General features: G+C 35.5%; 1 protein-coding gene across 1 annotated transcript; it reads left to right on the forward strand.

The window, feature by feature from the left end:
- The first annotated feature begins 8,128 nt into the window (after nt 1–8,128).
- On the forward strand, nt 8,129–10,240 carry LOC145062489 (protein NRT1/ PTR FAMILY 4.6-like). The gene is made up of 4 exons (XM_079010088.1): nt 8,129–8,340; nt 8,439–8,882; nt 8,968–9,095; nt 9,187–10,240. The coding sequence occupies exons 1-4, from the start codon at nt 8,143–8,145 to the stop codon at nt 10,073–10,075; spliced, it is 1,659 nt and encodes a 552-aa protein (XP_078866214.1). The 5' UTR covers nt 8,129–8,142; the 3' UTR covers nt 10,076–10,240.
- The last annotated feature ends 7,939 nt before the right edge of the window (nt 10,241–18,179 follow it).

Genomic DNA, 18,179 nt, shown 5'->3' on the forward strand with positions numbered 1-18,179 from the left:
TAAAAGTTTCTCCATTCTAAGAAGAAGGGAGAGTATCTTTTATTGTGTTTTATGATAAGTCTTAATGATTAAGAACCATATCTCAATTGATCCTCTAAGTGAGTCTTAGTGCATCTGTATGTCTAAGAAGAGGAATCGAGAATTGTGGAAATGGTTAAAATCAAGAAGTCAATCATACTTTGTCCCAATATCAAGTCTTAGGGTTATACTCCAAGATTGTGAATTGAGTGACAAATCTTAAGAAGGTTTATAACACTCAACAAATGTGGAATTTGGAAAAGTTTTCTTATTCTTGCACATTTGAAATTAGTAAGTTGTGTTGTCTTGGATAAGACAAAGACCAACTAGGACCAATTATGTGAAGTGTTTTGTCTTGATAAGAACTACACTAACTCTTGAATATTTTTTTATCAAGAAAAAGTTTCTTGACAAGAGAACCTTATATGTCAAGGAGTCAGTGGGAGTCTTATGATGGTCTTGAAAAGTTTCGAGAACAAATCAAGAATAAACCTAATTAATCATCACTAGCACATAATTTGAGGTTTATAACCTATCGTGTTGACATTATTTTGTTTCTGTGCCATTCCAATTGAGTTAATTATGCATGTGAGTTCTATGAGTTCTCATTTGAATGCATAAAGACAAAGCACCTTGATCGATGGAAAGTACATTCATATGTAAGGATAAGTTGCAAAACTACTTGGAAGACATGGTGGGCACTCGTGTTACCATAAGGCAAGAAATCAAGATTGAGAAAGTTCAGTCCATATGAGTTTGGATTTGTCGCAAACTTTGTTTTTGGAAAATTCACATGGATAGGAACACATACACCATAAAATATAAGTGTCATAAGATTTCCCTCCTTCATGAAAATGATTGTGAGGAAATGCTTTCACTAAGAGAGATTTTAAGTAGATAGCAGTTGTGTAAATTGTATTCTCAAATTCAATTATGATTACAGCATCCCTCTTCATAGTTCGAATTGTGAGATTTGGCAATTAGTCTGAACATTTGGGACTTAGTAACATAAGTTCTGAATTTTTCTAGACACACATGTGAGCTTTCTAAGGCAAAGGTGTATAAGGTTAAGAAGCTTAGATAAAGGCTTATCGAAGCATCTGGTACAAGAAATATGAACTTCAGAAATTCAATAAGTATTGTTTTTTGGAAGTTCAGTTGTTTTCTAAATACATGTCAAAGCTAGTGGGAGCATAAGTGTTATGCTTATATGATAATAATCACCAGGATAGTGGGAGCATAAGTGTTATGCTTGTATGATTATTATGGCAAGTATTGCAAGTTAACAATATTAATTATAGAAAACAAGAGGTATACTTTGCAAACTCGTAAGGGTTGAAAAGTTGTTTTGCTATCATTAAGGGAGAGAATATTATGCTTCATTTCAAATCTAAAGGCTTAGATTGTGGAAAGTTAATAAATTTAGTCAAGGATACACAGTGTGTTCCCAAATTTCGATTATGATTACGACATCCCTCTTCATAGTTCGAATTATGAGAACGTGACACGTAAAATATTATGGCAGAAGATTGATAAAGTATCATATCTTTATGTAAGACATTATGCATCGTGTCCCATATGCTTCGGGTATAGGATCGATTGCAAATGCTATAATATTTGAGCATTCTAAAATTTTCCAAATGTCTAGCACATTAAGAGGGAAAAAGGACTAGAATCGGTTTTGACTAAAATAATTAAACAACTATAAAAGGACGATCCAAAGTTCGCTGAAGATTGGCTGCTTGTGAATAGTTGGAAGTATGGTATTGGATGGACCATATTGACATTATTATGAATAGATAAGATTCTATTAAGAATGAGTTGTCATATGGCAAATATGGAAATGTTTCCATATTGGGAGTTGGATATTGAGAATCTATGTCTAGAATAGAAACTTTTATGCAAGAAGGATGTTCAAAGGAATGTACTTTGAGTGAGAGACATCATATCTATAGAATTGTTTATGATAGATACATGCCAAGTCTTGATGATTTTGAGCTATGACTTTACGAAAGGATCATCGTATAAAATGTTAGCATATTCTATAAGTGACAAGAATTTGATATTCTTATACTTATGATAAGGATTGGGAGTTGTGAAATGAGTATGATTTGAAATGTGTTCATTTGATCTATTTCACAAAGTAAGGACCATAAGCAAACATTGTGTGCATGCTAAGAGCATGGGACAATTGTAGTAATAATTCAAGTAATAAATTAATTAACCGAAACAACAAATAATGAGTAATCGATATGGTGATAAATAAAAGGTGTTTTATTTATACTCAAAGGTTTGGGACCATATAGGATTAGTATTATTCTTGTGTTTCACTTTGCATGTTTTGACTTCCTGAATAATTAATTATTTCAGAATAATCAAATTATTCGAATGGTACACAGTCGTTCATATGTTGGAAGTAGGTATGAATGAAGACTGTCATGAATTGGTTTGTAGATTGTCTAAAGTGTATTAGACGTAGCAAAGGTGTGCTGCAACGTTCGTGAGTGCTTATGAATATGATTTTGAGCATTGGATTAAACCCACGCTCATAAGAATCACTTCATGGATTTTATCACGAGTGATTGTGAGTCGATAATATTGTATATTCTTGAAAGCGAGACGTGTGAGTTGTTATTTGCTGGTCGGGTGCACATTGATGATAAGTAAACGCACGAGTAACTTGGTGTTATAAAACTTATTGTTGTGTGTGATTCGATGAGTGAATACAAGCAAGAATTGAGTCGAAGTTTATCCGTTCCTTTTTCCCAAAGTGGGATAAAAGTGATATATGTGGGCCCCTCGATGATTTAGTGATGACACCCTAAGCGCTTGGCTAAACCAGGACTAATTTGATGTGTTCAATTGTAGTCTGTTGTCGGTCATCATAAATCGGAAATCGGGAAACAACACATAGACTGAGAGAATGATTTCAATCCATGTATCATGTCTATACGATATCTAGAATGGAGGAATATATGATCCCTTATCTAAAGGACACGCTTCTGATACGATTAGAGTTGACAGCGGCTTTTGAAAGCTATGATTGCTGATCAGGTTCTGAAGTCATATGCATAATAGTTATTAGACTTATCCAAGTGGGAGACTGTTGGATTAGTGTCTAAGTCCATAACTATTTTGGTATGTACTTGAACCGATTGTGAGTATGGTCCTTTTGGGTTGCCTTCACACTGGTGACTAGACAGGATGATTGTTGAGGAGAGAGACTGGTTTATTGTTAAGAATAATAAATTAGGGTATAAATATGATTTGTTAATATATTATATGAATAATATATTAATTCGGAATCATATTATTAATTAGTATTTAATCAGAATTTAATTTAGAATTACTTTTGGGATTAAAGGAACTGACTGAAAGTGCAGAGGCTATTTTGTAATTATTCAATAGTTGAGGCTTTGGGCCATTGGATCACCTTTATTAAGACTTGAACGAAAATCCTAGAAGGATCTAGGAGTTTTCGTACAAGGGCTTAAGGAAAGGAGTCCATGGACTTGCTTAGGCCCTAAGCTAAGGGATTAGGGTTTACACCTTGAAACCCTAGTTAGCCTTAAGTATAAATAGCACCTTAAGGCACTAAGATTTCGTCCAAGCTTTGGGAAACCCTAAAAGGGACGAATTCTAGGGCAAGATACCCTTCTCTCCTCTCTCCCATATTCATCCTTTCACCTAGTGTGTTTGTGAGCCATTAGAAGTACTACACTTGTGGTACTTGCTTTCAAAGCTAAGGAGATTCAAGGAACTAGTTGTTATTACTATATAACAACAAAAGGTATGTATTCTATTCTTCTATGTGGATTTCAAAAATAGTACTAGCATGCCTGGTTTCTTTTTGTGTTCATAAAGTTGTATAACTAATAGTGAAAACATAGATCCAACTCTAGGGTTGCATGCACACATAGGATTGTTTGTATAAAACCCATCATCACTCTCATACAACAAACCCTAAGTGTGTCCTAACCCTCATTTTAGAGCTTATGAGTGCATATGTGAGCCTTTGAGAGTTCTTGTCTATTCTTGAAGAGAAGAGAAAGCTTTGGAGAAGAAGGAGTGGGAGTCCAAGCTCTTGGATCTGAGCATATCTGAGTTGGGATCTCCATATAGAGGTATAAAAGCTTCAAAATTTACCACTCTTTTGTTATGAGCCTCATAGTAGAGTATTTTAGGGTTTTGTTCCAAAAAGATGGAGACTTTATGAGATCTTGAGCTCCAGAGACTAGGACCAACCCCTTTTGAGTGAAATAGTGGTGTAATGTCATAAAAATCCAATCTTGGTTGTTGGAATCAAGCCATTCATGAGTTATGAACTTCTTGAGATAAAAGAGTGAATATTTTGTGTGTTTGTGACCATATCAGCCATGCAAAGGCTTAAAGTCACTGACTTTATGGGTTAAGAGTTATTAGGGAGTCTAGATCTGTAATATGAGCCAAGGTCTTAATTGGTTAAGACCAAATGAGTGAGAAGGGTGAAACTGGAGCGTACATCGGGCATAATTCCAATACGCGCAACATAGGGGTCGTGCATCCCTGATGCCTGCATGGCAGCCGAGTACGCCCAGCGTAGAGAGTTGGTACGCGCAACGTACTCCCTGTCGTTGACTTTTAGTTGACTTTTAGGGTTTGGTCAAGTTGTGGACATTTATGGCCATTGAGGGGTAAAATGGTCTTTTGCCCTCCTGTGAGTTAGTGTAGCCTCTTGAGAGTTGTGATTAATTAGGCATAATTGTCGTGTATGTTAGGCAGAGGCTAGACCGGTGATTTGAGATCGAGATTTGCCAATTTCTTGCAAGGTAAGTCTTCTCACTATACTTACCATGAGTGGTACCTTTGTGTGATTGAGATGTTTATTGTACTTATCTGTGCATCTGATATTCTGCACTATGTCTTTGTGATTTATGATGGGTATTGTTATTATGAGCTTTCTGAGTTAGGACCGGAGGGTCCCACTGAAACACATAGACCGGATGGTCTTATTGAGTTATAGCTGTATTATGTGTTATGTGTTTCAGGTACTTCCGATGATCGCGGGAAGACCCCGGCTTGATTGTACACACACTCGCATTGGAGACATGTTTTTGGAGGATCCTGGATTTTGTGATAAACAACTTTTGATATAAAATGTGTTAATGTTGATACTTGAGATTTTTGGGAAATGAGACATGTGTTTATTGTGTTTGAAAATGAAAAACGAAAAATCTTGGTTTGAAATTTACGTTGTTATAATTCTTGCAAAAAAAATTGGTCGGCCACTATTCTTTTGCAAAGCTTTCAAAATTTCACAATAGGTAATAATTAATTATTGAGAAATGTGGGCCGTAATTTTTTGCACGACTTTCAAAAGTTAAAAGTGGTATGTAGATGACAATTAAAGTCGGTACAAGTGGCATTACAAAACATTTGAAAGAAGCAATGCAAATGGTCTAAGGTCATCTCCAATGAGAGTTTAATAGAGAGTTTAATCTAATTAAACTCAAAAACTCTCTTGTGGAAAAATGACTAGGATTCAATAGAATGGGGAGTTCAGTCCCCATTGAACTCTATACTCTCTCTCCTCATACACACACATATATACACACACACACACACACACACACACACACATATATATATATATATATATATATATATAATTTTTTATTTCAAATTTGTAATTTTTAATTAATATTATCCCTTTTTACGTCCCTATGCCCCCTGTTTAGCGACATGGGGTGAAAAAAGGAAAGAGAGAGATAGGGTTTCTCCCACTTTTGGCATAGTGGGCCCCTAGGGGGCTCGTACGACGGGCTATTAGCTTAGTGGGCAGAACGCGCCCCTGATAATTGCGTCGTTGTGCCTGGGTTGTGAGGGTTATCAACCATATGGATTGTTCAATGTGCTCATCGGCGTCTGACCTTGAGATGTGGATCATATCCAAGGCACATTAGCAAGGCATACTCCTCCTGTTCGAATCGGGGTTTGAAACCAAACTTATCCTTAGGATGATAGATGGGGCAATTTAGGTGAGAGTGATTCAAATACACACACACACACACACACACACACACACACACACACATATATATATATATATATATATATATATATAGAATTTCTTTTTTTAATACTTCGTACTGTTAGATAGTGTCCATAAATCTCATAATAGGTCCCCACAGATTCATAGTGAATTTCTATGAGAACTTCTCTTGTAGCAATAACGCGTTGATCCAGTCGCCACTTCAGCCACAAAGGACTACCTAAATTGATTCGTTTTTGCCGATAAGCTCGACGAAGACTTTTTGTTGCTGTCGGAAAAACAAGAAGTCCCAACCCTATTAACATAGGAACTGGAAGTGGAAGGAAAAATATTATCCATACATATTGATATGTCTGTTCCATAAAAAAAATTATTTTTAATTAATTGTTTCCGATTCACCGGATCTTACCACTTTTGAAAAAAGTCAATAAAAAATCAAGATATGCACTAACTTATTTTAATTGTAGTTTTTAATTTTTAATTTCATGCTAGTCAGTTATTTAAAAAAGTAACAACGAGTAAAAAGAAAATGATAAATGATGTGACAATCTATTAAATTGTATAGAGTTTAATGGAATGTAAAATTTAATAGATAAAGTTATATAATTAGTGGAATATACATGTGTTAGTCTATTAAACTCACGAAAATTCAATGCATTGGAGATGACCTAGGAATAAAACAAATTCCAAATTAATAAAGAGATTAAATCATCTGATGTATCATTGGATGTAGTAAACTATCTTATATTCAACATGGTACTGTTTTTGCGTCTTTAAACAAATGAAACATAACATGAAAGCAACTGCCATGCTCGCTTTCATGCAACGTCACTTAAATAACAGGCCTTAATTTGAATCAAGAAGAAGAATATAATAATCTGGGTTAGTTTAAACCTTAATGTTTATCACTACTCCAAAGGGAAGCACCCTAAAATACAAACAAATGATGACGAATGTGAACAAGATTAAGGACGCTGTTGAAATCCTGTAAATGTTCTTGCCTCCTTGTTTGGAACCTCTCAGTTGCTTTCTGCAAGTCGGCCGAACTGCTTTTTTTCAATATTTAAATGCCTGAATGATTAAGGGAAAAACTGGGTCGATGTGACGTCAACACATATGATCATGGAATCATTCTTGAAAGTGTAATTCGTTGGCTGTTAGTTTTGGGTTTTATATAGTAACTAATAAGTAATGTGGAATGAACATTAACCGATATGTGCGTTTTAGTAGATCATAAAAGCTATACATTTTCACGGAATTAATTAATTAATGAATATATTGTTGAATCTATATGTATACATGTCTTTTGGTAAAATGGAAACCCCTCGAAAATCAAAATCATTATTAAAAAACAGAATTTTCCTAACTAAGATGACATGAGATTATATAAAGAAAATCTTGATTTAATTTTCAAATACTGTGCACTGAAAACAAAATAAAAATGGTAAAAATCTTGTACACTTGGATCGGAGACCTAAATTAAAAGTTAACCTTTTGAAGTTTGTATGTTTTCTCACGCGTCATATCATGAATAGGTCAATTGTTTTACTCTATTTGTATTTTCATAACAAATTAATTAGTGTCTTTCAAACATTATAACATTGTTTACTGAAAAAAAACATGAAATAAGTTAGTTAATTACCTCGATGCCCTTGCCACTCAGATTTTAATAGAAGGAAGCAGCACAACATACATATTCTATATATATAGGGTCCAAAACTGTTCTTCCACCATTCTCATAACTTCTGATTCTTTCTTGTAAAAGTCTGATCAGGAACCCAAGAACCCTAGTTGTCATGGACACTGTAATTCTCAGATATACTTTCTTGTTTATTTTCATATTTTCAACGCATTCTAATCCGTTTGTGTTCATTTATTTTAAAATTTTCAGGAAAAAGATGTGCTCATTGAAGGTAAAGTGGATTGGAAAGGAAGAACTGCTACAAAGAACAACCATGGAGGAATGCGAGCTGCGTTTGCCATATTAGGTAAATCAAATTCTTGTCTTTATAAACGTGTATGTATATATATAAATTAATAAAGTTGTTACTAATGCATGAAGTTGTGTTGCAGCAACATTTGCGTTTGAAAACATGGCAACTTTCGCATTGGCAGTGAACTTGGTGACATATTTCAATTCGGTGATGCATTATGACATAGCCGACGCAGCAAACCATCTTACCAACTACATGGGAACTGGTTATATTCTTTCCATCCTTATGGCTGTTTTTGCTGATGCCTATATTGGCCGATTCAGAACTGTTCTTATCGCAGCATTTGTAGAATTTCTGGTAATTAAGCATGCATATAATATACAATCATAGAAAATCAAAGACATACAAGAAACATTTCATGTACTGATGAATTAGTTTTCTTGATCGATGATTAGGGACTTGCACTCCTAACTTTACAAGCTCACTATCCAAAATTTCAACCACCCCTTTGCAACATCTTTCTGCCAACGTCAAACTGTGCGAAACTTAGCGGAGGAAACGCTGTGATGCTGTTCTCTGCGATCTACCTGATGGCTGTTGGTGCTGCGGGTGTAAAAGCTGCATTGCCATCGCATGGCGCAGACCAGTTTGAAGAAAAAGATCCTAAAGAAGCTACAACGATGTCAACCTTCTTTAACTGGTTGCTTCTAGCTATTGTATTGGGGGGTTCAGTTAGCTTAACTTGCTTTGTTTGGGTTCAAGACAACAAAGGTTTTGACTATGGATTCGGGCTTTCTATGATTGCCATGTTCGTGGGTGGGATCATCTTGATTTGTGGATTACCGTGGTATCGTATATATGTTGTGCAAGGAAGCAGTGCCATTACTGAAATCATACAGGTTTCTTCGGAACTTTAGGAGGATTAATTCATTGTAACTCTTATATATATTCGTTTATTAATCCTAATCTTGTTTTACTTTTCAGGTTTATGTTGCAGCGATTAGAAATAGTAACCTTCAACTTCCTGAGGATCCTTCTGAACTATATGAAATCCCAATGGACAAAGAAGCTGGCCTTCATGAAGAATTCTTACCTCACAGAGATGTTTACAGGTTAATTAAGTTTAATTTGCATCTAATTTCTTTAATTGTTTTGATCTTACTTCAGTTTTCAGCTAAATGATTAGTGGTTTTCATTACGTAGGTGGCTAGATAAAGCAGCGATCCGATCTGACAACACAGGTTCAAGTCCATGGAAGCTTTGCAGAGTTACACAAGTTGAAAATGCGAAAATCTTACTAGCAATGATTCCAGTATTCTTGTGTAGCATTATTATGACACTTTGCTTAGCGCAACTCCAAACGTTCTCAGTTCAACAAGGAGTCACCATGGACATCAAGCTCACAAAATCGTTTAATATGCCACCAGCATCCCTCCCAATTATTCCTGTAGCTTTCCTAGTTGTTTTAATTCCAATTTATGACAAAATCATTGTACCATTACTACGCAAATTTACTGGAATCCCTACAGGGATAACTTACTTGCAAAGAGTAGGAGTAGGTCTTATCCTCTCTTCAGTATCCATGGCAATCGCAGGGATCATGGAAGTGAAACGAAAAGACGTAGCTAAAGACCACAACATGCTGGACGCAATTCCTGTGCTTCAACCACTCCCCATTAGTGTTTTCTGGTTATCATTCCAATATTTTGTTTTTGGTATAGCTGATATGTTCACGTATGTGGGACTACTTGAGTTTTTCTACTCTCAAGCACCAAAGTCTATCAAATCAATTTCTTCTTGCTTTCTTTGGAGCTCAATGGCAATCGGGTATTTCATGAGTAGTATCATGGTGAAGATTGTTAACCACGCAACTAAAGCGGGGACAAAAAGTGGAGGCTGGTTGGCTGGGAACAACATAAATAGGAATCATTTGGAACTGTTCTACTGGCTGCTTTCTATATTGAGTTTGATTAATTTCATAGTGTATCTATTTGTTGCAATGAGGTACAAGTATAGACCACAGAGTCTTGATACTGAGGATGAGCATGATCATGAGGTACAGCAGTTGAGGACACTAAAGCCTTCAATGTAGGCTTTATAATTAGTTTGTGAATTCAAAGACCTCTAAACTATAGGTTTCTAATTAAGTTTGAGCTTCTTCGTTTTTTTTTATTTGTTTTCTGATATTAAGTTGTATAATTTTCTTTTACCTGTAAGTTTAAGGTCATTGGGATGGTGTGTATTTATATTTAGAGTAACCTGCAAAATATATAGTACTTATGGTTTGTTATTTTCTTTGATTTTCATCCTTAAAGGTATCTTTTTCTATTGAAGGTTTTATTTCATAGTTTCATTCTGATCTGTCCCTCCCTTGAAAACTGCATTTAGATCTATTAACTTATTAAGTTAATTCATTCACATACCTTGCATACAAGGACGTTTTGGTCTTTTTGTTCTTCCTTCTATTTAAAGATCTTACATGCATGGAACTAAATAACTTTTTTCCATCTTTTCATTAATTTCTTCCTTCCCTCATCTTCTTGTTTTGCTAATGTTCTTTAATCAGCTTTTACTGTATAACAAGGGTCACATGTGTGTAAGAGTTGCCCTAATTTGAACTTCATGGACATCTCAAAACCTATTCTAGCTAGAGAAAACAATTATAACTTGCCTCAAAAATACGCTGTGGTTTTCATGCTCATTTATATAGATACCATGTACAGGATGATGATTACACTAGATCCTAAGTATTAGGATCTTTTCTATACAATAAACTATTATTTGACTTAAGCTATGTTATCTCTAATTAAGTACCATGCTTACATTCCAACTGAATCTTAACCGTGACAAGGTTTAGATTGTATCTTAGCCGATATAGCATGTTGCGAGTTGTTGGCTTTGTAAACCAGTTAGCAACCTGGTCATTAGAGGATATTAACTGAACATTAAGAGTACCCATTACATATTCTCTCTAACAAAATGAAAGTCCACTTCTATATACTCCGTTTAGCATGGAACATTGGATTAGCGATTAAATAGGTAGCTCCTAGATTATCACACCATATATAAGATTGGCGATTGCACGAACATACTCTTAATTCATTGAGCAAATAATTCACCCACGTTGCTTTTGTTGTACCATTAGCCAAAGCTTTACATTCTGCCTTTGTGCTTGACCGGGACATAGTGAGCTACTTGTGTGAACTCCATGAAATCATATTTGGACCTAGAAACACTATAAGTCCTCCTGTAGAACTACAACTATCCATACATCCTGGCCAATCAACATTTGTAAACACACTAAAAATGTAGAGTTGTATTTTCGAGTGTGAAGCCATGTAGTTATCGTGCCCTTTATTTATCTTAAGATGCGCTTAACCAACCATAATGAATATGAGTGGGTTTTGAAATACATTAACATTCCTTCTTAACAACAAAGTAAAAATATGCCATGTTAATATAAGATATCACAGATCGCGGACCATGCTTCTATTATGAAAGTGTCATCATCATTAAAAGCTTTCCCATAATCTTGAGCGAGCTTGTCTATAATAAACATGGGGTTGAAATGCTCTTACATTTCTCCATATGAGCACGACAAAGGAGATCATATGCATACTTAGAGCATCCACAATGCATTGAACTTCATAGAGTTCAATGGATTGTCACATCATCTTTCTACAATTCATACAACTCTATCATTTTTTCCTACAATGCATTGAACTCTACAAAGTTCAATAGAATGTTACAAAATGTAATTTATAGTAAATATTCAAGAATTAAAAACTTTCATTTTTCCCATTGAAGACTTCAATGGCCATTGAACTCCAAATCCATTGAATGTCAAGGTGGCATCTCACAAAGGTGGAGTTTCATCCATTGAATGATACATAGACTTGCCACCTCATTCAACTCTTCCATTGAACTCCCCATTATGGATGCTCTTATCTTGCAGCAAGGTGATTCTCCATGAACTGTAGATGACTTCAATCCCCAAGAAGTAACTTAGCCGTCCAAGATCCTTGATCAGAAAGGAGGAAGACAACTTACATACCAACTGATCAACATTGTCTGTATAAATAAGCATGTTGATAGTAATGTCCCTATGATGAAATAAAAAGAGAGATGTGTTAGCATTGTAAGAATGAAATTCAAACCAAGTTGATGTAGGAAAACTAGGTACGAGGGGACTATTTAAGATCATAGATCACCGTTTGGAGTTTGCATACATAATGAGGTCTATGAGAATCCTTAGATCCCGGAGATTGTTGCATGTAAACCTCTTTGTTTAAGAACCAACGAAGAAAGGTTTGCTTTAAAAAAATGTAACTTTATAAATTAAAAAAAAGCTATTAATATTGTGAAAATAACTCTCGTAAAGAGTATAAAACTTGTAAAAAGGATATAAAAGAAGTTGTAAAAAGATATAGAAATAATTTTTTGAGAAAAGACCAAATTTTAATAAAGGAAATTTCAATTAAATGATCATCGAAGTTACAAAAACATTATCATTTAGACATCTAAGTTCATATCATGACAATTAAGCTGTTGACATCTCATTTTTGTTACCATTTCCCCCTTATAGCCTTCTATTTACATTTTTCCCGCTTCTAGCATTGCAAAATCCATATCATGTGCTTATGTGGACTATCCATGTTACAGAAACCCACAACCACCACTTTAATTATTTATCTTTTCTTTTCGGTTTGCCTAACTCTATATCCTCCCATATCATCATCAAATAACAATAAATGGATTAATAAACAAGCAAAACTACTTCCATTGAATATCAAAGCCAATAAAACACAATTTGAAGGTAAGCAAAAGATAACCAAAAGAAAACATATTGGAAACAATTTGAAGATACATCAAATATAAACCCAAAAAATCATGAATCGTGATGATGAATATTGCTTGAACTGAATCACAAAAACTTCAACTGTTATGCTGATAAATCGTCGTAGAGAGGTGATCAGGTTGATCAATCAGACTCCAATGAGGAGATAGATGGTGTTTAGAGGTAGTGATGGAGAAAGAAAGGAAGCATTTTCAAGGCATATGAGCTACCAACAATGGAGGGAAAGTAAGAATTTCAAGGTGGAGGGGTTGTGACGAGGGCGTATGGATGGCATACTAGATGACGTGGCAGGTCGGTTTTCAAAAGGCATCACCGAGAATAAGAGTACAAGCATCATCTCCGATGAAGAGGTGCAACTTTGAGCATCATCATTGGAGGTGAACGACAAAGGGGTTCAGAGTATTGACGCCAACGAGACATAATGTTGGATGAAACGAAGTTGGCGACAAGATAAAGGCTAAGAAGAGCGTATAAGGTTGTGTGAATAATGGGCCACCTAGGTTTAATGATTTATTTCAATTTACTAGAAATTTTAGAAATCGTAACTAGAATTTCTAGGTTTTATTAATGTTGGTCTAAGTGGATGCGACAACAGCGCCATATGGATGAGGTATGTGGTCCAGAATTTTCCTACATGACATAGAATTTCGTCAACATGTTGTAACATGTCCCAATGACCATATGGTTAATGTAGTTTATTTTGATATTTAACGACCAAACGATGGAAAACCGAAACTTTAATAGTCAATTTTATCAATAGTCATTTAAGAACATATAAAAGTGAGTTCTTTAAAAAGAGTTAGGAAATCTTGAATGAAAATCATAACAAAAATCAAAATTCAAAAAGGATTTCAAAAATATTTGCATCAAACTGAAAAATAAATAAAGAAAACTTGGACCAAAATTGTGAAAATGAAAATTTAGATAAGACGGACTTGGGTCCCATGGTTGGATAACTAGACGTGGATTTTTGTGATGCAAATAAGATTTCCACCGAAAAAAAGGGATTAAACATGGACCTCATATAGACAAACACATACACCTGCCATTGTGGTGACCAAGGGCAGACGGACAGTGGTCCACCATAACGGTAGGCGTGTGTGTTTGTTTAAGGAGTTCCGTGTTTGATCCTTTTTTTCTTTGGTTTATTTGCACGTCACAAAAATCTAATAGATTACTAATGAGTTACGTTGTGATTGACACTAAATTTGAAAAATTTAAAGGGTAGCATACCATGAACTCTATATAAAATTCGTCCATGTGGTGTACACACTTTTTAACTCTAATAGGCCACATAAATTTTATATACATTAACTAACCTGGCCATTAAAAAATTTTAGTCCTATAATTATCATATGGAATTATAACACTTCTACCATTTCAATTTTGCTAGTGATCTATTCCAACAAAAAAAATATGCTAGTGATTATGATTATCAAACAATTTACATGAGTCACAAATAATGTTCACTCAAAATTGTTCTATGTCTATCTTTTTCTAAGGAAACTTTATATTAATTATTTTTACCAAAATTAAATGAGTATGGTATTTTAGGGAATACGTGTAACGCCCTGTTCCGAATCGCTACCCATTTGGGTGTGGGTGATGGTATGTGGATGATTCGGATATTCGAAGTTAGTTTTGGAGCCAAGGGTATTTTGATAAATTGTCAGCTCGGGCTTTTATGGAAGTTGGATGTTTTTTCGGGATATTTTAATGCATGTATGAGTTGTTTAAAGCATAGAGCTTCTTGTTACATTTTCATGGATATAAGGATGGTCAGAATCGGAGTTATATCGAAGAAGTTATGGCCTTCAGAATGAATTAGGGTTTGAGGGTAGACCTTAGTATGTGGGGCATACCAAGAGAGTACACAGGGCGTTTTGGTGCGAAGGGCTCTACGCCATGTGTAACAAGTAGTATGCTTAGCATACTGCGAAGCTGGGATCAGGGTGCGAGACCTCGTACGTTGGGCGTACGAGGAGTACGTGTTAGAATAGTGTCTAAGGCTGCAACTATATTAGGCAAGTATTTGACCCGATTGTGCATGGTCCTTTTAGGTTGCCTTCACCATAGCAACTTGATAGGATGATTTATTAAGAGAGAATAAATATTATTAATATATTATGAGAATAATATAAAGAATAATAATATTGTTATTTGATTAATATAAGTCATAAATTAATTGGTATTAATTTGGTGACTTAAAGAGATTAATTAAATAAGAGGGTATAAACTGTCCATTGTTTGATACTTAAACTTTAGACTGTAAATCCTTATTGGATAAAGGATGGACGAATTCTAGAAGCTAGGGATAGCTTAAAATCGTCCAAGGTTATCTAAGGAATGGATTTGGATTGCTTTAAGAGAAGATTATCCAACTAGGGTTTAAGTTGTAACCATTAAGGAGTCTACAAGTATAAATAGACCCTATGGCAAAGGGAAATTGGCATCTCATCTCAAGTAAAGAATCCCTGGCCGAATTTCCTCCCCTCTCCTCTCTCTCAAATCATCCTCCTTGATATTTAGTGTTTGTAAGCCATTAGAGGAGTGACAATTGTGACTCTAGAGCTCCAAGACAACAAGATCAAACAAGAGATTCAAAGGTATAATTCTAGATCTGATTTTGTATTGTTCTTATACCTAACTAGTCATTAGAAGTCTTGGATTCAAAGCATGTTTAATTAGAAAGCCTAGATCCAAGCATTAGGGTTTTGCATGCGCACATAGGAAAGTTCTTATGGCTAAAACCCATCAGTGGTATCAGAGCCTAGTTTGGTTTCTATTAAATTGTTGCTTGTTTGTTTGAAACTTAACTGCAAAATTCGTTTTTTGTGTTTCTGAGTCATGGACTCGGCGAGTTCCATAATGGACTCGGCGAGTTGGCCTGACTCGACGAGTCCCTTGGTGCACTCGGCGAGTCCAAGCGTCAGGAAAGGTCAGATTCGGGATTTCTTCATGATTATCTTAATCATATTAGATCAACCCTAATCCGATTTTTTGATATATATGACCATAATATTGGTCTAATTAAAGATATTTATCAACTAATAAAATATTTAATTTCCTTATGTGATAATTAATTAATTATTTTGATTAAATTGATAATTATCTTGCAAGAAATCTTGAATAAATCAAATATAGATAATTAGGAAATTAATTGTTAATTGGAATTATTTGTTATTTGATCCTCCATGTTTTAAATGTTTAAAACTTGTCCTCAAGTTTTGAAATTTATGTTTTGTGATTAAAAGTTTTAATTTAGACAATCTAAATTTCAAACCCTAGATTTTTAAAAGTTTAAAATACAACCCTATACTAATATAATATTACAAGATTAATATATATATATATATATATATATATATATATATATATATGTATGTATGTATGTATGTATGTATAACTAAAATGCTAGTCTTACCGTTAGTAGGCCTCATTCACGAAGCCGATCTATAAGGTGGGTATAAGGTTGCGACCTATAAAATGGCGCTTAATGGGTGTACACTCACACCCACCGCTTGCTTGATCGGTGGAAGGTCGTTAGCCGAACGGGTAGGATAGGGCAACCTCATCCTCTCATTAAAAGTATAATATGAAATACAAAGTAACTACATATTTTTTCCCAATCTTAGTTACTTTAGGAAAAGTGAATTGATGCAATCCCATGAAATTACACTTTACACCCTTGCTAAGAAGTTAGTGGAGCGTGTGTGGTTTACCGGCACACTAATTGGTTCTAAGCAAAAGTGGCAAAGGGTGATTCATTGTTTATCATAGTTCGATGGAGCGTGTGTGGCTTACCGGCACATCGAATAGGTGATCGTTACAATTAAGGCACGATGTGAATTTGCATGGTAATTCACACCCGCTTTGTGATCCTCGGTATCCCAGTCACAAACAAGAGGGGCATATCAAGATTTAAACATGCCATTGAATAGTTTCAATGAATCTCATCCGAACCTAGGAATTCTCAATACATTTAGGACTTATAGTTAGGTTTTTATGGTGGAGAATTAGTGAATCGTCATTCACTTACCTTCATATTATTTGCATGTTGGATTACGGCATCCCTTTTCTAATATGTAAATATTGTTGTTGGATCCTAGCCCTAATTTTTCTTATTGGGTGATAATTAGGGATTCATAATCTAATCTATCTTTGTCCTTGTATTTGTAGATGTCGAACGCAAACAACGCTGCTACTAGTTCTTTCACATTGATGAGCCTTTGTCAAAAGGTCACTTTCGATGGGACGAACTTTAGCAAATGGATAAGATACATTCGCACCATTGCTCGCTATGAGGATAAGGAGTATGTCCTCGATGAGAAGCTCGAGAAAATCAACCCCGAAATCGCTACTCCGGCTGAAATGACCGCTTTTGAAACTCACGAGCGAGATGCAACGAAGGTACATTGCATCATGATAGCCACCATGAACTTCGAATTCCAAAAGTCCTATGAGGACATGTACCCATACGAGATGCATCAAGACTTATTGGAGAGATACCACCAAAACGCGAGACAAGAGCGTTATGAGATTTTCACTAACATGATTTCCGCTAAGATGGGTCATGGAGAATCTCTTACCGTGCACCTGTAAAAAGATGCAAAGGTATGTCGACCGCCTTCGCAAGTTAAATGTTGACTTCGGGGAAGACTTGGCGATCGACATGGTGCTTCACTCTTTGCCTCCGATCTACAATCAATTTAGGATGACCTACCACATGAACAAAGAGGAGGTCACCCTAAGCAAACTCCAAGGTCTCTTAAGGGTCGCTGAGAGCAACTTCAAAGACAAGTTTGTTGCACCAACTCCCAATCCACCCGCTGCTCCTGTCTTGGCTATTGGTCAAGGAAAGGGAAAGAAGAGGAAGGCCTCGTCTAAGAACTATCGCAAGGTTAAAGCCCGAGATGGTGCCTCTTCTAGTGGGACCAAAGTTGATCCTGCTAAGCATTGCCCTAACCCAAAGGAGGCAGAGTGCCACCACTGCCATAAGATAGGACATTGGAAGAGAAGCTGCCCAGAGTACCTGCAAGCCATTAAGGAAGGAAAGATCAAGCCGTCTTTCGCAGGTATATACACAATTAAATCTAACGATTCTAATCATGCTATTTCTTGGGTTCTTGATACCGGTTGTGGTTATCACATTTGCTCTAATGTGCAGGGACTAAAAAGAAGTAGGGATGTGGAGCAAGGAAGGATCAATCTAATCATGGGGAACAGAAGATCGTCGCCTGTGACCAAGATTGGAGTGTATTCTTTAGTGCTTAGGAATAATTTATGTTTAGATTTGAACAATTGTTGCTATTCGCCAAAAATGGCTAGAAACATCATT

The sequence above is a fragment of the Lactuca serriola genome, chromosome 7 (genome assembly GCF_051521515.1).
Source record: "Lactuca serriola cultivar US96UC23 chromosome 7, Lser_US96UC23_V15, whole genome shotgun sequence".
Taxonomy (NCBI): Eukaryota; Viridiplantae; Streptophyta; class Magnoliopsida; order Asterales; family Asteraceae; genus Lactuca; species Lactuca serriola.